The sequence below is a fragment of the Artemia franciscana genome, chromosome 3, assembly GCF_032884065.1.
Source record: "Artemia franciscana chromosome 3, ASM3288406v1, whole genome shotgun sequence".
NCBI lineage: Eukaryota > Metazoa > Arthropoda > Branchiopoda > Anostraca > Artemiidae > Artemia > Artemia franciscana.
The window spans coordinates 51,233,130-51,256,327 of NC_088865.1; the positions used below are offsets into that span (position 1 = coordinate 51,233,130).

Consider the following 23,198-nt stretch of genomic DNA (forward strand, 5'->3'; position numbering starts at 1 on the left):
TTGGAGGATCTTTCCTTGGAGGAATCTGTCATGGGGGAAGAAAAATTTAATGACAAGGGCGCAGGATTCTCTAGCATTACTATAAGAAAACAATGAAAAACAAACATGAAAACGTTTTTTCAAATGAAAGGAAGAAGTAGCATTGAAACTTAAAAGGAACAGAGATTATTACGCATATGAGGGGTTCTAAAAATACTTTAGCATAAAGAGCGAGGTATTTAGGAGGAGATAAATACCTTGCTCTTTATGCTAAAGTATTTTTAGTAATTTCAACTATTTATTCTACGGCCTTTCTGATTCAGGGGTCATTCTTAAAGAATTGGGACAAAACTTAAGATTTAGTGTGAAGAGCGAGGTATTAACGAGGGTACAAACCCCCTCGTATACATAATAAAAATATAAGGTTATGAAAGTTTGTTACGTAAGTTAATTCTTAAGTTACGTATATTTTTTACTAATAAAAACGTTCATTAAAAATTAAAAGTTCTAGTTGCCTTTTTAAGTAACCGAAAAATTGGAGGGCAACTAGGCCTCCTTCTCCACCCCTTATTTCTCAAAATCGTCTGATCAAAACTAAGATAAAGCCATTTAGCCAAAAAAAATTAATATACAAATTTCATTTTAATACTTTATGTGCGGAGAGCCAAAACCAAACATGCATTAATTCAAAAACGTTCAGAAATTAAATAAAAAAAAACTAATTTTTTTAGCTGAAAGTAAGGAGCGACATTAAAACTTAAAACGAACAGAAATTACTCCGTATATGAAATGAGTTGTCCCCTCCACAATCCCTCGCTCTTTACGCTAAAGTTTGACTCTTTGCCACAATTCTACTTTTTAAAACAATTAAAAGCTTTAGCGTAAAGAGCGAGGGATTGTGGAGGGGACAACTCATTTCATATACGGAGTAATTTCTGTTCGTTTTAAGTTTTAATGTCGCTCCTTACTTTCAGCTAAAAAAATTAGTTTTTTTTTTATTTAATTTCTATTAGACTCCATAGTTTTTACTTTGAAGATTATTTGACTTTATTTCTGCTCATTGTTGGTTTAATGAGGCTCCTTACTTTTCTTTAAAAACTTCTTCCGTATCTTTCCCATTAACAAATAGTAGCCTATCTGTAAGCATTAAAACAAAAAAAACTAGTTTTTCAGCTGAAAGTAAGGAGCAACATTAAACCTTAAAATGAACTGAAATTATTACACATATGAAAGGGGTTGCCTCCTCCTCAAAACCCCGCTCTTTACGCTGAAGTTTTTTGTACAGAATTTTGAAACATAGCTTATTGTTCTAATTAAACAACCATTGTGTTTCAGGAATCGTTCTTAAAAAATTGGGACAAAATGTAAAAACTTCAGTGTAAAGAGCAAGGTCTTGTGGAAAGGGCAACTCCTGTCTTATACGTAATAATTTCTGTTGATTGTTTTTAAATAATGCCAAGGAAATCCGGCTCTCTCTCCATGAAAAATTTTGATACTTGTGTATTATTAGCCACTCACTCAAGTTTACGATGCATAAAACTCGAGAATAAACTGGTTTTTTCGTTAGTTCCTTCGTTACTCTAGAAAAATTTGGGCTATAGATTTGCACATTAGGGGGGGGGGGGTAAAGTATAGCGGGTATGCATGCAAAATGCGTTAGGTACAGTTATTCTGCATATGATGAAGTAAGAATTGTTTTCTGACTCGAAACTGTCTAAATACTTTACCCCCGCCCCCTCTATGTGCAATTATATAGCCCAAATTACATATTTCCCATATATTCTGTCATTTGTCTTTGTCTTGTGCTAAGCTAAAAGAAACTAACGAAGAAACCAGTTTGTTTTCAAATTTTACACAGCGCTAGTGAGTGGCGCATAACAAACAAGTACCAAAAATTCCTTCCCCCTGAGAAAACTAAAAACAAAACGCCATAATAAGTTTGACGGGAACCCAGCCCCTTCAAATCCCGGTTCCTGAACTTTTTTTTAACCTTTTCAAGATGCAGGTGTTAATAATTTTCTTCAAGATGCAGGTGGCAACCACAACGATAGATATTCCTACAAAACAAATTTGTGACTTGGTATAAAAAGCCGGAAATGCCTAAAAATTCAAAACCTTAACGCGTAGATCGTACTACAACACCATAGACGGGAACGCCTATGACTTTGAATTTGTTGCATACACAGCATAGATACAATATTGGTTATCTAAGCTGTGCTGCCAGTTTCCTGTCTCCAGCCGATAGTATCGCTACCGCGCACTGTGTCCCAAAACTAAATCAAGTTTTCATAACTGTATTGGAATCTAAGCTGTGCTCTCGAAGGTCTCATGTATAGTTCTTAATATCTTTTTTTCTTAAATAATAAAATTGGCCCAAATCTTGCCCAAAACTTTCCACTAAAAGTACTTAGGAGAGGTTAGACTCTTTGTTAAGGACATTGACCCAAAGAAACGAAGAGGAAGTATTAAATTTTGGAGAATCGGTTTGCTGCTTAGCATGAAATCCAAAATCAAGGAGCCATACTCGTGCCTCTATAAAGAGGCGACCCACGACAATGTTAAGCGATCTTCGGTTCCAGTGGTCGCAGAGGGATGGGGAGGGATGCATTTTGTAGCCCAAGCTCCAACTAAGAAACCTGCCAAATTTCATCCCCCTCCAACTTTTCTTTCATGGGGAAAATCTGGCCGAAAGTTTCGACCCGTCAACCCCAGCCCCCCTTTAACGTTGTCCGATCGGGCTGAAATTCACAAGTTAAGGTCCCCTAGGGCCCAGGAGCTTATCCACGAAATTTCAGCTGGATCCGATAACTCCTTCCCTGTTTTCCAGAAACCACGCATAGCCACTTAAAATTCATTTTCTTTTTTTTTTCTAGACGCCTACAGGTCACAGCCGACATCAAATTTGGGTGTACGAAGACTCATTCGATGCGGAACACAAGAGGACAGGAAAACCATTGCGCCGAAACTAGTAATTAGTAACAATGAAGTCCCCCCACAAAAAAAAACTTGTACAAAAGAGTCTTTAAAAGCTGGGGGTTTGGGGGGCGGCAGCCCCCCAACTCCCTCTCCTAATTCCTGTACGTTTTAAGGTTCGACTTTGGGACGCAGCCTCTTTAACTCTTTAAGAAAACGAAGTTTTTTTCATATTTGAACAACAAGAGATAAAGTTAATTGACAGCGCGATTGTTTAAAGGAAATTCAAATCAAACAGTTCGTGGTAACGAACTGTAGTAAGGAGCGATCCGGCTCAATAGTAACCAAAACTCTAAAAAATTGAATTTTGATATCAATAGCTACATCAAAAGAATCGCATTTTAATGCTGATTTTAAATATATAAGTTTTATCTAGTTTAGTATTACCCATCAAAAGTTACGAGCCTGAGAAAATTTGCCTTATTTAGGAAAATAGGGGGAAACACCCCCTAAAAGTCGTAGGATCTTAACGAAAATGACACCATCAGATTCAGCGTATCAGAGAACCCAACTGTAGAAGTTTCAAGCTCCTATCTACAAAAATGTGGAATTTTGTATTTTTTGCCAGAAGACAAATCACGGGTGCGTGTTTATTTGTTTTTTTTTTTTTTTTTTTTTTTTTTTTTTTTTTTTTTTTTTTTTTTTTTTTTTTTTTTTTTTCCAGGGGTCATCGTATCGACCAAGTGGTCCTAGAATGTCGCAAGAGGGCTCATTCTAACGGAAACGAAAAGTTCTAGTGCCCTTTTTAAGTGACCAAAAAAATTAGAGGGCACCTAGGCCCCCTCCCACGCTCATTTTTTCTCCAAAGTCAACAGATCAAAATTTTGAGATAGCCATTTTGTTCCGCATAGTCAAAAACCATAATAACTATGTCTTTGGGAATGACCTACTCCCCCAAAGTCCCTGGGGGTGGGGCTGCAACTTACAAACTTCGACCAGTGTTTACATATAATAATGGTTATTGGGAAATGTACAGTCGGTTTCAGGGGATTTTTTTTTTGGTTTTGGGGGTGGGTTTGAGGGGAGGGGGCTATGTGGGAGGATCTTTCCATGGAGAAATGTGTCATGGGGGAACAGAAATTCAATGAAAAGGGCGCAGGATTTTCTAAAATTACTATAAAAAAACAATGAAAAAGTAAACATGGAAAATTTTTTTTCAATTGAAAGTAAAGAGCAGCATTGAAACTTAAAACGAACAGAGATTATTACGCATGTGAGGGGTTCTAAAAATACTTTAGCATAAAGAGCGAGGTATTTAGGAAGAGATAAATACCTCGCTCTTTATGCTATAGTATTTTTAGTAATTTCAACTATTCATTCTACGGCCTTTCTGATTCAGGGGTCATTCTTAAAGAATTGGGACAAAACTTGCGATTTAGTGTAAAAAACGAGGTATTAACGAGGGTACAAACCCTCTCATATACATAATAAAAATTAAAGAATATTAAAGTTTGTTACGTAAGATAATTCTTAAGTTACGTATATTTTTTACTAATAGAAAAATTCGTTAAAAATAAAAATTTATAGTTGCCTTTTTATGTAACCGAAAAATTGCATGGCAACTAGGCCTCCTTTCCCATCCCTTATTTCTCAAAATCGTCTGATCAAAACTAAGAGAAAGCCATTTAGCCAAAAAAGGAATTAATATGCAAATTTCATTTTAATAATTTATGTGTGGAGAGCCAAAATCAAACATGCATTAATTCAAAAACGTTCAGAAATTACATAAAAAAAAAACTAGTTTTTTTAACTGAAAGTAAGGAGCGACATTAAAACTTAAAACGAACAGAAATTACTCCGTATATGAAATGGGTTGTCCCCTCCGCAATCCCTCGCTCTTTACGCTAAAGTTTGACTCTTTGCCACAATTCTGCTTTTTAATACAATTAAAAGCTCTAAAAAACGGAATTTTGATGCTAAAAGATACATCAAAAGATTCGAATTTTTACGCTGATTCTAAATATTAAGTTTCAATTAATTTAGTCTTTGTCATCAAAAGTTACGAGCCTGAGAAAATTTGCCCTATTTTGGAAAAAAGGGGGAAACATCCATTAAAAGTCACAGAATCTTAACGAAAATCACACTATCGCATTCGGTATATCAGAGAACTCTATAGCAAAAATTTCAAGCTCCTATCTAAAAAATGTGGAATTTTGTATTTTTTGCCAGAAGACAAATCACGGGTGCGTGTTTATTTATTTGTTTGTTTTTTTTTTCCCAGGGGTCATCTTATCGACCAAGTGGTCCTAGGATGTCGCGAGAGGGCTCATTCTAACGGAAATGAAAAGTTCTAGTGCCCTTTTTAAGTGACCAAAAAATTGGAGGGCAAATAGGCCCCCTCCCATGCTCATTTTTTTCCAAAAGTCAACAGATTAAAATTTTAAGATAGCCATTTTGTTCAACATAGTCGAAAACCATAATAACTATGTCTTTGGGAATGACTTACTCCCCCACAATCCCTGAGGGAGGGGCTGCAAGTTACAAACTTTGACCAGTGTTTACATATAGTAATGGTTATTGGGAAGTGTACAGACGTTTTCATGGGGATTTTTTGGTTTGGGGGGTGGGGTTGATGGGAGAGGGCTTTGTGGGAGGATCTTTCCTTTGAGGAATATGTCACGGGGGAAGAAAAATTCAATGAAAAGGGCGCAGGATTTTCTAGCATTACTATAAAAAAAACAATGAAAAAATAAACATGAAAACGTTTTTTCAAATGAAAGTAAGGAATAGCATTGAAATTTAAAACGAACAGAGATTATTACGCATATGAGGGGTTCTAAAAATACTTTAGCATAAAGAGCGAGGTATTTAGGAGGAGATAGATACCTCGCTCTTGATGCTAAAATATTTTTAGTGATTTCAACTATTTATTCTACGGCCTTTTTGATTCAGGGGTCATTCTTAAAGAATTGGGACAAAACTTATGATTTAGTGTAAAGAGCGAGGTATTAACGAGGGTACAAACCCCCTCGTACACATAATAAAAATATAAGAATATAAAAGTTTGTTACGTAAGTTAATTCTTAAGTTACGTATATTTTTTACTAATAAAAACATTCGTTGAATATTAAAAGTTCTAGTAGCCTTTTTAAGTAACCGAAAAATTGAGGGCAGCTAGGCCTCCTTCCCCATCCCTTATTTCTCAAAATCGTCTGATCAAAACTAAGAGAAAGCCATTTAGCCAAAAAAAATTAATATACTAATTTCATTTCAATAATTTATGTGCGGAGAGCCAAAATCAAACATGCATTAATTCAAAAACGTTCAGAAATTAAATAAAAAAAACTAGTTTTTTTAACTGAAAGTAAGGAGCGACATTAAAACTTAAAACGAACAGAAATTACTCCGTATATGAAATGGGTTGTCCCCTCCGCAGTCCCACGCTCTTTACGCTAAAGTTTTTAATTGTTTTAAAAAGTAGAATTGTGGCAAAGAGTCAAACTTTAGCGTAAAGAGCGAGGGACTGCGGAGGGGACAACCCATTTCATATACGGAGTAATTTCTGTTCGTTTTAAGTTTTAATGTCGCTCCTTACTTTCAGTTAAAAAAACTAGTTTTTTTTATTTAATAATACACCAAGAGCCAGAGCTACCAGTGGTGGTTTTTGCCTCTTTTTTGTCCAGGGCAAAATCTTGATTAGAATCCCACCCGTCTCCCAAAAATTGTCAGGCCAAATCTTTACAAAATTTTTAGTGAAAAAAAATCATTTATTAACCCTTTGATGCCTGAAGGTTCCCTCAGGAACCATGAACTTTTTAATTTATTTTAATCCTGACCGTTTGACCTATTAACGTCAATCCGTTTGCCATTGTCTCAATCTGATCTACCTAGACAGGTTTGTATTTTTCTTAGTCCGTAATCTGTCACCCTTGTGTGAGGTAATGAAGTTTGAACCTGTGCCCTCTAGCCTTGCTTGTTTTTCCTGAAAGGTGAGAATACTTTTTTGTGAATAACTTTATTGTTTATTGTGCTAGAGTTTTCATTCCAACAGTTTTAGAAAGAGGACGTTTTGTTTGTTCAGATGAGCTATCATACACTCCTATAGCTGGAAAACCAGAGGATAGAAACGACCCCCAACGTCGTGGTTCCTCTGGGAACCATCCGGCGGTAGCGAGACCAGATGAGACGGTCAGCCGTATACAGTGTGAGATGCCTAGATATCATCAAAACAGTTGCTTTACACCATTGGAATCAAATTTTGAGAGCACGACCATGTTCTGTGGCTTCAAGGAACCATCCGGCATGCATAGCTCCGAATTTTATCGCTCGGAAGAGCCATCTAGACAAGAACTGGTGGAGTTGCCGTCGTCAATAACAATGTAGGGGAGACCGGGGTTGACCCGGACGCGATTTTTTGAAACGGCATATCTTCTAAGCCATTGACTTTTTTCCAGTTCTGACTTCACCATAAAATGCGTATCCGTTAGGACTACCTTCGAGATTTTTTTCAGATTTTTCTACAAAAAGGAAAAAAAGATTTTTATTTATTTTTTCATTTTTTTGGAATGTCCGAAACAACCCCTACCCACGGGGTTGGATCGGACGGCCCCAGTATTGGTTCGGACACCATGCTAAGACATTAGATTTCGACTTCTTTTTTTTCAAATATGCATAAAAGTATTAAAAAACAGTACTTCAGCTATATAAAATGACAAAAAAGCTTTAAAATGACACACCATTCACCGGAGTTGGTACGAGCTGAGATTTTACTCAAAGACCGCTTAGTATACCACTAAAATATATTCCTAATGCGAACTGCTGTACTTGCTTAGTAGAAATACTTATTTTTAAGCATTCATCCGTGTATTTTCTACCCTAAATACCAACCTTTTAGAGACGGGGTTGGTTCGGACAGATAAAAAAAATGTCCGAACCAACCCCCAATCGCCGTGTCCGGCCCAACCCCATGTGTCCTCGTCAAATAAAATCAAATAGATCAAATAGAATCGTCAAAAAATCAAATAGATGGCGCTCAATAAACTGCTCCAGAATCTTTCTATGTGAGCTACTTTTCTCCTGAAAAAATGTCATTGCAAATCCAGCAGCCTGGTCCACTCTATTAAACTCCAAACAGAGACCCTTGAAAAAAATTTTTACCATAAAAAACACTTTTTGCAAAATACAAACAAATGGCTGCGTGTATCTAGATCCAAACTGACTTGATAATAGGGCAGTAGATGGTGCACCTTTCGTGATTTTTTGAGAATTTTTACTAAACCGCTAGGTGTCCATACTTGACTGTCCAGATCAACCCCGTGTCCGGGTCAACCCCGGTCTCCCCTACTAGACTGTTACCAAATATATTTTTTACAGTGCAGAAATGGACCAGCCTTCTCCGAGTACATCAAAAACTGTGGAAGATGAGTATTCGGCTGTCCAGCGAAGACTTCGAAGACGCCCCGTGTCATTAGCACAGGCTCTGAATTTTGTTCTTTGCCCGGAAGACAACTCCGACCTCGAAGATCTGTCTGATGAAGATGAGGACCCATCTGATCCTAGTTTTCTCCTTCCTGATCCTGATAATAACCCGCAGGAAGAAGAGATTGAAGAAGAAATAGAAAGCGGTCGAATTGAAGCTGACGACCACAACAGTGAGGATGACCATGAGGACGTCGAGATCGCCAGACAAAATGCCACGAGCTCAGGCACTGCTGCTTCGAAACCAAGCAAACGACGGGACCTTGCTTGGAGAAAAGTGGATTTCGTCCAGCCAGATGCTGCGTGGAAGGATCATCTTGTCGTCGACCAAGAAATGAGTGGCAAGACACCCCTGGAATTTGTCAGGCTGTTTTTTGACCAAGGCGTGGTCAACCATATACGTGACCAAACGAAAATTTACGCTCTTCAAAAAGATGCCAAAGAATTTGGAGTTTCATCTGCCGAGGTGGAATGCTTCTTAGGGATCCTTGCATTCACAGGAATAGTGAAAATGCCGTCATACCCCAGTTACTGGTCAAACGAAACGCGCTACCCTGTAATAGCTGATGCCATGTCGCGTGACAGATTCGAGCAGATCAAAAAGTATCTTCATTTCAACGACAATCTTACCCAGAAACCACGAGGAGACCCTGGGCACGACAAGATCCACAAAGTTCGTCCTCTGATAGAGATGATCAGAGATAACTTTATGAAGATACCCCCAGAAGAACACCAGGCAGTAGACGAGCAAATTGTGCTGACAAAACAGAGGATTTCGTTGAAGCAGTACAATCCCAAGAAACCGCATAAGTGGGGTTATAAGTTCATCTCAAGGGCTGGGGAGAGTGGTTTTGTTTACAACTTTGAAATGTATATGGGTAAGGGGTCAGTTGATGTCAGTGACCTGGGAGTTGGAGCTGATTTTGTCCTGCGGCTTGCAAGAGGAATACCCAAGCACAAAAATTACAAGCTATTCTTTGACAATTGGTTCTCCTCGTTAGACTTGGCACAAACACTAAGTGATCAGGGCATACTTACACTGGCCACAGTGAGGGCAAACAGGTTGAAAGGCTGTGCTTTGGAATCAGACAGCAAATTGAAAGCCCGAGGAAGAGGCTCTTACGACTGGCGAGTGGAAACGCAGTCGAATGCCATTGTGGTGAAGTGGTATGACAATAAGCCAGTCCACTTGATTTCGACCTATGCCGCCCTAGACCCAGAAGATACGTGTAGGCGGTGGGATGGTAAACGAAAAGAGTATGCCGATGTCAAGCGACCATATTGTGTGAAGGAGTACAACCGCTTTATGGGTGGTGTAGATCTTGCCGACATGTTGCTGGAGCTTTACAGGATCGACTTCAAGTCACGGAGCAAATGGTACATGAGGATCTTCTTCTTCTTGTTTGACCTCTCCGTTGTGAATGGCTGGCTCTTATACCGCAGGTGTCTTGCTGCTGGGCAGAAACCAATGAACCTGCTACAGTTCAAGACAGATGTGGCACGTGCACTTCTATCTGGTGCATCTTTGGCAACACCAAAGAGAGGTAGACCTTTCAGTGACGCAGATACCAACTCTCAGAAAAAAAGAAATTATACTTGTCGCCCCCCAGATTCGACAAGACTCGATGGACAGGGGCACTTCCCGGCTTGGATAGAGAGCAAACAGAGATGCAGAGTATGTGTACAAGCTCATTCCAAAGTGAAATGCGTAAAATATGAAGTGTCCTTGTGTTTCACACCCAACAGGAATTGTTTTCTGACTTACCACACTATGTAGCCGATCAGAGTGTTTTTGTGCCATGATTGCCGGATGGTTCCTGTGGGAACCATTTTTTTATTTCATCATCTTTATCAATACATTTTTTTTCTTGCCATTTCTGTCGTGGAATAGGTCATAACGAAGCCTGGAAACGGCCGAAATATTTTTCCCATTTTTTTTTTCATAATTCAGGCATCAAAGGGCAAACTTTGGACACAAAAAAAACAATAAAATTAATAAAATTCGGTCTGCTCATTTCTACTTTCAAGGAATGGTGATGAAGATAAGGGAAGATTAAAATTTCGGATTCAATTTGCTTATACTTGCTGCCAAATGCGCCGTCTACTTTGATTTAATGAACAATTAAATTTCGAAAATTACTAAATGATTATAACTGTTTTATTTCAATTTTCTTTAGATTATTTATTTGAAATTTTGTACCCAGAAGATTTTTGCGCCTGGGGCATTCCCCAGGGGCATTTTGCCCCCCTTAAACCGCGTATGAGTGCTCCATAACTAACCAGCGTAACCTGGACAAAAACTTCAGGATTAATTCCCATTATTTATTAATCAGGGCAGAGGATCAGTAAATTAAAACACAGTAAGGAACTGGTTAATTAACACCCGAGAAGTAAAATTGGATTAATCCTAATAAAATATGCCAAAATATGATGGAAATATAATAGTTCATTTTTATAATGATATAATTTGTCTATATATTTGCACATTAGGGGGTGTGGGGGTACATTGACCTAACCGTACTCCCACTCCTAATGTGAAAATACATACCTCAAACTATAAAGGTCTAGTGCATTCTGTCATCCGTTATTTGTCTTTGAGTTTACAAAACCAGTTTTCATAGATTATACATTCAGCAAATTTCTTGAGTATGTTCCGTATAGTTAACAAGTACCCACAGTAAAATTTCAAGAATTGGAACGATTAAAATTACTCGAAATTTTTCCAGCAAGTTTTGAAGCCCACTTTTTACTAACAAAAATGCGAACAAGAAGTTGGCACATATGCAAGTTTGACTTATATGCTTTAAAAAACAGATGTTGGAAACGGATTTTATGCATGACGCGTTTTGATTTTTGGAATGCCAAATATAATCCAGTGTTTATAAAATCGTCCATAGACTCCTTTACATCTTCTGTTTCAGAAACCATATTTATGACTGTATTTTTTTTCTACTTCCAGTGAAAGGTTTGCCAATTCTAGTTCATTTCCATTCAAAATATTCTCAACTAAGGGAGAAAAGAAAGTTTCATGTCTCTTATTATTCCCGCCCTGAGATAAGAAAACATGCTGACTTGCATTTATATTGATTTGTCTCTTGAAGGGTTGCCAAGTTGATTTAGCTAAGACCGGCAACCTCGCCAAGTTCATTGAACTATGAAAGGTGCGGGCTCCAAAAACAGGTTTTATTCTTATTTTTTACTAGTGTTGTTAATTCTTTGTAGGAGCATGAAAACTAGGTTACGAAAGGCTATATCAAGAACTCTGCACATCAGATTAATGTGATGCCATAAATGCTAATTGGTGTTAGTTTTACGACACACCTGAGAGGGTTACGACACAGGTTGGGCCAAGAGTTTGCAAACTGTCCATTGTTGACATGAAAACTTTGCACAGGGGTACAGACAGCAATTATGCCAGAAGAAAATTATTGTATCAGAATAGATTGCCTCAAATGTTGCAGGAAAACTTGGGATTTTATCCAATGTAGTTGTCTCATCTCACTGTATTCATTTTTCCGGAATATGAGCAAAATTGATAGTAGTACTTATCGGTTATATAACAAACACTATATAATTTCGATCGCGGATGATGCGAACATGACACAAGAAAGTGATCAAGCAACTTCTTTATGCCACACAATTAGCTTTGGCTTGGTTGGAAAATAAATTGTAGCTATATCTCATTTAAGTATTTAGTCGGTATTTTAGTTAGGTTAGGTTACGAATTTAATATATACTATACTTTACCCCACCCCCCTCTAATGTGCAAATACATAGCCCAAATTTGTTTCTAAACTATTATATTTTCATCACATTTTGTTTGATTTCATTAGCATTAATCGAACTTCACTTCCCGAGTGTTAACTATATAACTGATAAGTACCTTGATAGTTTATGGTGGCTTTAAGTTTAAATCTAATAAATACAGATTTTTGGGCAAAACACGAAGAAAATTATTGTTAACCGTCCTCATCTGATCATCTGATCTCTTTGACCAAATCTGCATGCAGGTTTGACGACTAGGAGCAGGGAATGGGATAGGGACTGGGAATGGCTAACGACTAAGGGCTGGGAATGGGATAGGGACTGGTTTTTCCCATCGGCCACGTTTTAACATCTTTTTCAACACATCTGAAAGTTTAAACTTAATACCCTCAGCATTTCTTGTGATATTGCAGATACTTGTTTCTGATAGACAGGATGCACATAGTATCTTCAGATTTAGTTTACATGCCCCTCAACATTCCCCGGAGTTTCACCTTAATACCCTGAACCTTTTCGAACACATTTAAAATAAAAAATTCTTCCTTTTTTCTAATGATAAACCCCGCTCGTAAAAAAGGGCAAATTGCATAATTTACAACCCCTACCATAAAGGCCGTGGGGTTGGGCATTGCATCTCCGGAGGCATAGTTAACATTTTTTACACGGGTAAGAAGTAAAATAAAAGTAACAAAAAAAAACTAATAAAACAATTTGTAAAAAAAAAAATACAAAATTAGTTTTTTATCCACAAATTGTAGATTGTTTCCTGGGGGGGGGGGTCATGATAATATGAAGATGAGCCATTTTCCTCCCTCTCTTTGGAGATATAAATAAAAAAGAAATTATGTCTATGAATACTGACCAGTTAGTCTGTTCACATTAATACACATTCAAAAAAAAACTAATAAACAATTTGTAAAAAAATAAATAAATAAAAATAGTTTTCTGTCCATAAATTGTAGATTGTTTTCTAGGGGGCGGCGGGTCATGATAATGTGAATATGAGCCATCCCCCCCCCCCTATGTGGAGATATGAATTAAAAAAATTAGGTCTATGCATACTGACAAGTTAGTCTGTCCACAATAACAGCTCTAGGCTCATTTCTCTTGTGTGCTCTTGAAAGAGATTTTCTAAACTTCTTTTATGTGCTTAAACTTTACTTATCTAAATTTTCACCACGAGCCCTTGTCCCTAATCAGTCCATGCAGTCTCTACACAGTCTAACGTTTCATAGCCGAGGAAGGTTATAGCAATGCATAACAAGCTGAAAATTTTCTCTACTCATTTCAGTCCGTCAAACGCCACAAGAAATGCCCATGAAGCATGTAAAATTTAAAATATTCAGTATATTCAAATTTGAAAAAAAAAAACTTAGTGTGATGCTTCCCACCCCTAACGATTTTTTTTACAAGAGATCTATTTCTCTGCTGCCCGAATTTTCCTCAAAATAGTCTTCGCCCAAAATAGTTCAAAATTAAACTAGCACACATTCTAAAATACAACTGTTTAAGGAAAAAATCCCAATTTCTATCAAACAGTTTTTGAAAAGATTTTTTTGAAGACTTTCGGTGAAATAGCTACTTTAGTAAGTTTATAGTTTTAGATATGATTTGCTTAGTTTAGCGATGTTAAGATAATTGCCTGACGAGGAAAGTCTGACGAATCCCCAAATTTTTCTGTAAATATGAAACGATTCGTTTTGAAACTTACCTCTTGGGGATCCTTCCCCGGATCGGAGAAACCTGCAACAGCTAATTGTCCTGTTTTTGTATATCTTAGCCTTCGAAAAGCGTAAAAGCGACAGAAAATATTTGCGTTGGGTATTAAATCGACTTTCTTTCCCTTTGGAGGGGGTGCCATTCGGCATTCTCGACATTTGCCTAATCGGGGTGCTACTTCATAACAAGGACTATCTTGTAAGAAGCTCTCACCAGATTTCTTTAGTGACGCGACGCTTGGCTTGTTAAATGGATTTTTTGAACTTTTAGGCGGTAACGTAACATCATTTGGTACGGTCTTTTTTTCCTTATCACTTTCGTCTGATTCTGCAGACGAGTCCGACTTTTTTCCCTTTTTTGCCCTTTTATCATCTTTATCAGTAGTCACTTCCGGTTTAGTATCAGTAGCTACAGTCTGATCAGATAATCCTCCTTCTTCAAGAGGCTTTATACTAGGAGTAACTGAATCATTGTTGGCCATTCGTTGAAGCCAAGCAGCTTTCAGCTTGCGCACAGGTTGAGCTGAGCCATTGGTAGAAGCTGGTGCCGAACTATCGGTTTCGGACTTTGTTTCTATCCGCGGCGGAGACACCGATTCAGCTTCAGTGTGGTCTTTCTTAATATCAATGTCATCTTTAACTAAAACTTGTCCTGGTCCAAGATTCTCTTCAGCTTTAGAAGAGCGCGCAGCATCAGATTCCAAATTCACTTCCATCTTGATTGGTTGAGGTTCATTTAGATTTACATCACTCTTTTGTGGATCAATCACAGGATCACGCGGCAAATCACGTGTATTTATCACAGACTGATATGAGACAGATTCACGACTCCGGGACATGTCTTGAACAATATCCCTTTGGTCAGTGGAGGATTCACGATGAGTTCTATTAGCCTCATTATTTACAGGTCGTAAATCCCTCTGCTGCTCACGGAAATCTTTGTGCATTTCACGTGACAGATCACGAGGAGCCTCACGAGGGGTTTCACGGTGAACCGGTTCTCGAGAAATAACTGGTTCTCTTATAACATGTTCACGAGGATAAGCAAACTGAGGCGGTTGTACACGTCCATCTTTGGGAGGAGAAACGTTGCTTTTCACATCGGCAGTAAATGCTAAAACGCTGCCTTTGGAGTCTGTATCGATGATTTTAAGGCCTCGTCCCAGCTGGGGATGCTGTGGAGTTTCCTTGTCTAGGGTACTACTTATTAGCTCTGCGACACTAATCATTCTTGATGGTGGTAGAACTTCGAGAGATTCTAATTTTTGCTTTTTTGCTTGTGAATCTTCATAACATGGTTTTTTTCCAAGATCTAAAGGTTCCATCTGTGGGGATGGGTGCTTCAATGATATCTGAGACGGGGGTGGTGTTCTTTCCGGGTAATATGATCTTGACAATGGAGAAGGACTAGGAGAAGGCTTTGTTGTCAAAGCAATGGAGCTTTCTGCAGGTCGAAAAACAGGGATCCCAGTAGTTATGCCAGGAGAAGGTCTATATGGAACATTTGAATTAAGTCCTGGGCTTGGATTTTTGGGGGCAGGCATTGTTTGAGGATGAGTTAGAGCAGGACTAGGACTCTGTCTAATATTTGGACTTGAATTATACCTTCGACTGTCTTGGTACATTCTACCCTGATCAAAGGCTTCAGTTGGTGTCCGAGACGGTGCTGGATATGTGTATGACTGTTTTTCGGCAGGTTTAGATGGAATAGGACCTAAGTTCGGGCTTTGCCTAGGACTAGAACCTCTATGGGTCTGACTCGGTCCAGGACTTGCAGTTTTGTAATTATGGACTATATATCCTGTATGACCAGAGTAGGATTCACTATCACGGTTTAAGCTCCTCGGCGTAGCCCCATGCTTAACTTCTTGAGGAGGGATTTCTCTTTTAATGGGCGAATTCCGATTTTGTTGCTGCTGGTGTTGCTGCTGATGCTGTTGCTGCTGGTGTTGTTGTTGCTGGTGGTGCGGCTGCTGTTGGTGGACTGAGTGCGGCGCATGAGCAGGATGAGGATGATTGTGGTAGCTGAAAGCTGATGCAAAATTCAATTCAGCCTTAGGCAATCCAAGAGTAGTAGTGTATCCTGGAGTTCGTGACGACTGTTGAGTCATATCTTGCCTTCCCTGAAAGAAAAAAAAAACATTATATATTTCACAAACTTCGTAAAACCGTTGCTACCATTTGCTTTTTTTATGTAAAATGATGTTTTGATTTTGCTAACGTTTTCATAAATTTGTCACAAAAGGTCAACCACGCCAATACACCCTTCAGATTAGAACAAATAGGCTATACGAAAATTATAGCTTCCCTAAAAGAGCTGATTCGGCATATTTATGTATGATAATGTGGAACTAGTTACGTTTTTTTGTTTAGGTTTTTATTGAATGTGCGGCAGTTATCGTTCTCTCCTCTCTCTCTCTCTCTCTCTCTCTCTCTCTCTCTCTCTCTCTCTCTCTCTCTCTCTCTCTCTCTCTCTCTCTCTCTCTCTCTCGTTTTCTCTCTTTCTCTCTCAGATTAACTGCAGCTGTAAAATGAAAATATTCGCTAACCGGTCTCTGTTCCTATGTTTTGATTATATTTTACTTACAAAATAAATTTCTGGCAAATCCAAAGAAACTGAGTAAAATACGTATAATTGAGCCAAAATCTCAGAAGTAAATCCCTCAAAATATTCTGGACAGTTCCCCTTGTTATTAGTATTAACTCCATCCAATCTTGTTAATCTGAGTCTTCTTCACATTCTAATTGGAATATAGAGGTACGCCTACAGAGACTAAATTTAGCACACAGTCAGCTAAAAGTAAGATAACATGCTAAGGGCCAAAAACCAGTTTCCATCTTTCCATCTTTCGAGGCATTTCTCTTTAAGAAATTCAGTAAGCAGAGAAAACAAAACTTAAAAATCAATAGTATTATTAAAGTGTGGGAAGATAAGGGAGCTGTAAAGTATCAACAGGTTTGTTAGAAATGCTTAGCACCTGATACCGAACAAGAAGATATGACTTGTCTCTAATAAATCTACCTATATGTCATAATGTAAATGTAGGTAACCTGTGTCCTATCACTAGCCTCCGGATTAGAAAAAATTATGCGGCGTGAAAATAAACGGTTTCTGAAGCCTGAAGCCAAATTAGTCTTCCTCGTTATGAAGTCATTAAGTTTCATACGGTTGAGGGATTGAGTTGAAACTTGTTTATTGGCAGGGAGAAAGGTACAAAAACTACAAAGTTTGTACTGGAGGAAGGGGAAAAAAATTTCCAGTCCTTATGAGAACATAGGCTACACGGTATTTTTTGTTCTTTACAACGCCTGTCGATCAACGGACTTTGTTGTTAGTATCTGAACAAGTGTTCGTTCATATAAATTTCGTAGTTTTTGGCTTAGCTGAAGTGATCTTCATAATGTTCTTTATTTAGATAAGCTTTGAATGAACTCGAAAGTTTGTCTTCGGTACTTATTGAGTAACAATTTAATGCATTTTGAATTTCTCCTTTGCAAAGCGATCGGTGGTCTATAGACCACAGCAAAAGATATTTTTTTTAATTATATTGTAAGTATATTATATATAATATACATTATATTATGATATATTAATAATATATAATGATATATAACATAATATAATATATATAATATATATTAATAATATATTAATATATTATATAATTATAATATGTTATTAATATAATATATTAATATATGTAATATAATATATTGTAAGTATATTATATTGTAAGTATGTAATTATAATTATATTGTACATATTGTAGAACAGAAAAGAAAAGTTGCTCGAAAGCAAGCGAAATTTCGAGAAGCTTATGCAAGGAAAAATCGTCCGTTTCGTAGCTTACTTAACAATATAAAATTAAAACAAAATGCCCCAACTCCAAAACTAGATTATTTAATTTCAGAACCGTGAAGGCCATTGAATATCTCTTTGAAAACCTGAGATTGAGATACTGTATCACTTCTGATTTGCAGAATGATTCCAGAAGTCTCTCAAATTCCGAATTCTGATTTAATTTTTCTTTTTTTTCAAATAAAATTTTATACTTTAATGTCTCTTATATTTTGTTCGAGTAATACTGTGAAACGTGCGTTTCTTAAAGTTTAATTCTGATTTAATTTTTCTTTTTTTAAAATAAAATTTTATACTTTGATGCATCTTATATTTTGTTCGAGTAATACTGTGAAAAGTGCATTATTAAAATTAAATTCTGAGTTAATTTTCCTTTTTTTAGATAAAAATTTATACTTTGATGCCTCTTATATTTTGTTCGAGTAATATTGTGAAAAGTGCGTTTCTTAAAATTAAATTCTGATTTAATTTTTCTTTTTTTAAATAAAATTTTATACTTTGATGCCTCTTATATTTTGTTCGAGTAATACTGTGAAAAGTGCGTAAGAAGGCATAAATTTATCTATCCATCAAACTGATTTGTAGGGTAACTATGTGAGCGTCACTTAGTAAGCTTTACTTGAAAAAAAAAAAAAACAACAAAGCAACGTTTTTTTTCGTTTTTAGCGAGTTTTTTTCTGGATAAGCTAATTTTTCCAACAAACTTAATACTCTAAGAACCGAAATTTGTATTATGTTTTCGGAATCAAATTTTTTCTATGACTTTTACTGCTTTTATATTTTTTTTTTTCCACGAATTTATCACATTCTGTCTCATTAAAGCACCAAGGTTAATCCCCTGCAATTCTTTTTGTAAAACATCCGATACATCTTCGATAATTTAAACAAACCAATATGTATCTTCCTAGACATTTTGAGAACTGAAATACTAAGCTATAATTTTACGTGTGCCCATTCGCATGGGAGGAACTATTTTTGTTAAGTCTGTGGCACCAAAAAAACACATTTTTTAGATTTTCCCAATAGGATCTTATATATTACATAAAATGCCCATTCTGTATTTTTTCGAAGGTTTACCCCACACACCTCTAAACAAAACCCAACGTTCGCGTCAGTTGGCTACGTGTTACATCTCTGTGAAGTATTTATGAAAAGGTGTTTTAATCTCTTCTATATGAGAAAACGAAGCAATTACTTGCAAAATATTTTAATCCCACATAAATGGAGTATTTCTAGACTATCTGGAAATAAAAATAATTTGAGTGCAAAAGCAGATAGATTCCACATTTTATTGTGCAAATTATCGTACTATGGTTGTTTAAGAACAAATTAACAGTGAAGATACAACAATAGAGCAACACTGAGCAAACATTAAAACACCAAACAAAAAACACCAAACAAAAAAAACACCAAACAATGTATTTTTTAGGGGGGGGAGTTGTCGGGAAAAATTCAAGATCCTTCCATTGTTCTTGCTGTTTCCTCTATATAATGTGTGTCCTTTTTTCATCTTTTTTTGTATATATTATTTTGTTTAAGTTAGTTTTGTTTTTTCCTTCCCCTTTTCCTCGTTGTAAAGACTTCCAGATGTGAAGCCGGAATATTCAGACTTTTATTATTACCTGTAAAGAAAAGGTTTTTGGACAATGTAAAAGGAAAGCATGGTCATGTCAAAATTTCTTCCCGTTGTTCAATATTTTCCCTTCAAGAATATTGGACGATTTTTGAAGATTTTTGAGACGGAGGCCTGAAAATACGGCTTTGAATATAAACACACACACACACACACACCCCCCCCTAATACTTAAAAACTCGGTACTTGTCAATTATTCAGAAAACACCCAAGTTGATTCAATTTACAGATAACCGGGCTGAAACAACTGAGATGCTTAGGATAATTAATATATATATATATATATATATATATATATATATATATATATATATATATATATATATATATATATATATATATATATAATGTAACCTAACCAAAAAAACATCAAAATATTTAATTAATATATAGGCACAATGCAGTTTTCCACTGAACTGAAGCTAATTCTCTCCAAGTACAGGCAGCAATAAACCGGTTATTGTCTGATTTTGTAGATCGAAATTCTTGGTTTTTTCTGAATAATGGAGAAGTATCAAAAAATCTTCTAATATCCTACAAGATTTCAGTTCGAATAGTAGTAGTCTTTTAAACGTTATATCGCATAACGGAAATCTTTAAAACGAAGTCAGTAAAATGCACCAATTCAAAACAAACTCAAAAGATCGTATAAAAAGCAATCAAGAGGTGTTTTCAAGGGAATCAACACAAAAGAAAAAAAAACCTTAAACAATAATGACCAAACAAACCGCAACAATTCACGGATGGGCGAAATTCAGTGAAAGTTGAGGACAATGACACTCAGGTTTTGCAATTTAATTATAGCTGTTCAGTGGTTTGGTTCCTAACTAGTTATCAAGCCTCTCAAGTTCAAAATTGCTTATTCATTTTGTAAGTGTCAAATTGGTGCTCACAGAATCTGCAAACAAAAGGGATAGCAGTTGAAAATTCTCTCTAGAAAGTAGGCACGTACTCGGTATTTTTTCCAAATGGGGCGGGAGGGTAATAAAAAAAAATTGCTGGCTCAATCCATTTTTATAACAATTAAAAACCTTATTAGCCACGGTGCTCCGAACAGCTCAAGAGCTTACCACAGTTAAAATGTGTGTAATTCTGGATTTGCTTTCGAAAGAGCAGTAATTCAAGCTTCTTAATTTGGCTTTGAGCCAAATGATAAAATATTGTTGCCGTTTTTTTTTTTTTCATTCCAACCAAAAAAATCCAATGACTTTCTATAATATTTGAATAACATCTGCCTTGAAATTCCATAATTTTTTTTTAATTTTAGGGGGACAGGACTCAAAGACACTCCCCACTATGTCCTACTAGGAAGCGTCAAAGTGTTGCTAATACTTACGGGATCTTTATAAATATTGTTTAAGCATAATAATATACAATTCCTAAAAATGCACTTCTTTGAGGAATTAGATTTACCCCCATGCAAAAACCGCAATTCATAGTAAGGATCAAAGTTTGTAGTCTTCGTTGGCATACCTGCACACAGAACGATAAAAATCCCTCCCATCCTAATCTGTCGTGCTCAAAGATTGGTCAACCCAAACATTAAAATTCATTTTTTTAATGGTGGCATACAATTAATTCTATTTTCTTTTTTTTTCTTTCTTCTTTACACAGATATAATTTAGCAGAAAGGTAAACCTTGTTGAAATCACAAGTCCTGCGAGAAGTTTCATTCTGTATGATTGGCGAAGAGGCACTCTTTGCTAATCATAGAGATCCCTATGATACCCCTATATTTTTACAAGGGGCACCAAACAGCAGTTTGCCCAGGGAATCAACAATCATTCGGCACTGTTTCGGAGGTTATCGTCCCACCATGGATTTATATCCCTATGATACCCCTATATTTTTACAAGGGGCACCAAACAGCAGTTTGCCCAGGGAATCAACAACCATTCGGCACTGTTTCGGAGGTTATCGTCCCACCATGGATTTATATCCCTGTGAAGATCCCTATGATACCCCTATATTTTTACAAAGGGCACCAAACGAGTTTGTCCAGGGAATCAACAACCATTCGGCACTGTTTCGGAGATTATCGTCCCATCATGGATTTATATCCCTATGAAGATCCCTATGATACCCCTATATTTTTACAAGGGGCACCAAACAGCAGTTTGCCCAGGGAATCAACAACCATTCGGCACTGTTTCGGAGATTATCGTCCCACCATGGATTTATATCCCTATGAAGATCCCTATGATACCCCTATATTTTTACAAAGGGCACCAAACGACAGTTTGTCCAGGGAATCAACAACCATTCGGCACTGTTTCGGAGATTATCGTCCCACCATGGATTTATATCCCTATGAAGATCCCTATGATACCCCTATATTTTTACAAGGGGCACCAAACAGCAGTTTGCCCAGGGAATCAACAACCATTCGGCATTGTTTCGGAGGTTATCGTCCCAACATGGATTTATATCCCTATGAAGAGGACATAATTTTTATCAGTTTCGCTTCTGCACAACTCTGAAATAGAGTTTCCTACAACTTCTGCAGTTTTTACGCGGACAAAAAATACCTTTTACATATGGAGTAAAGAGCGAAGTTTAAACTAATGACATGGAGAAACGGTGCACGATAAATTTCATACTATAACGAAATCCAGGAAATGGCTATTAGAACATTTGTATTCTCCGGTCTTAAAAAAAGAAAAAAAAAAACACGGGAAAGAAAGGAAAAACAAAAATCATAAGGGACATGGTCAGGTGTTTTCAAGGGAATCAATATAAAGGTAAAAAATTCCTTTTTCTTCCGAATTTAACAGACACAACCCTACGAAAAAACCTGAGTGAGGTTGACCAGTGGCATCATGCATCAGACCCCAAGCTCTGACGGGTATTTTAGTCCTCCTTCCCATTACTGAAAAGTCGATATTTTTACAATCGTTATAGAATTCAAAATTTGTTCCTTTCCTCAGAAAAAGAAAACAAGCCCAACAAGAGCTGGACAATTGTGGCAAGAACTGGAGACAACCTATCGATCTTGTCCAGACCTCTTGTTAAAATTGGATTATTAGTATGCATTTGAATCAAGAAGTTTCATCTGTTAACATGCAAGAAGTGTCAAATCCAGAAAAACGGGCAGAACGTGACTCTTCCGGATTATATAAAGGATTGCTGCTCCCGGAGTCCGCCTAAATCGAGAAATGGAACTGAAAAAAATATGATAGAGCTTCTGCTGCTTTTTTGAACAATATTTACAGAAATTCCAGTTCAAAATTGGTAAGCAAATTTCCCCAACCTCCTAAAGTTCATAAAAAAATTAATATATTTGGCTCTTTATATAAATTCATTATTGATTATGGTTCCAAATAATGCATCATAATCACAAGTCAAACCCAGAAGGAGCAGTGGGGGGTAAAAAACTTCTTACATGAAAATAGGGTACTTGTCGGTTATATAATAGACACTATTCTAAGTTGTAATTTTACAATTTTCCTAATAAAGTATTATATTTTCATCATATTTTGTTTTATTTCATTAGCTTTATCAAAAGTTTGGGCTATATATTTGCACATTAAGGGGGGTGGGGGTAAAGCATAGCATATATTAAATAGAGCAATGGTTAGTTTACGCATTAAATATATGCTATGCTTTACCCCCACTCCCCCACCCCTAATGTGGAAATATACAGCCCAAATTTGTTTCTAAACTATTACATATTCATCATATTTTGTTTCATTTCATTAGCATTAATCGAACTTCACTTCCCGTGTGTCTATTATACAACCAATAAGTACCGCTTTACGCATTTAATATATGCTAAGCTTTACCCCACCACCCCTCTAATTTGCAAATATATAGCCCAAATTTGTTTCTAAACTATTATATATTCATCATATTT

The 23,198-nt window shown here is 36.7% G+C and overlaps 1 protein-coding gene across 3 annotated transcripts in view; it reads right to left on the reverse strand.

Moving 5' to 3' along the window:
- Positions 1–23,198, reverse strand: part of LOC136025387 (lysine-specific demethylase 3A-like) — a 266,827-nt gene that overhangs the window by 80,321 nt on the left and 163,308 nt on the right. For all 3 annotated transcript variants that reach the window (XM_065701374.1, XM_065701372.1, XM_065701375.1), the window contains one exon: positions 13,847–15,976. In XM_065701374.1, coding sequence (XP_065557446.1) covers positions 13,847–15,976 — 2,130 coding nt within the window. The remainder of the gene's footprint in view (positions 1–13,846; positions 15,977–23,198) is intronic.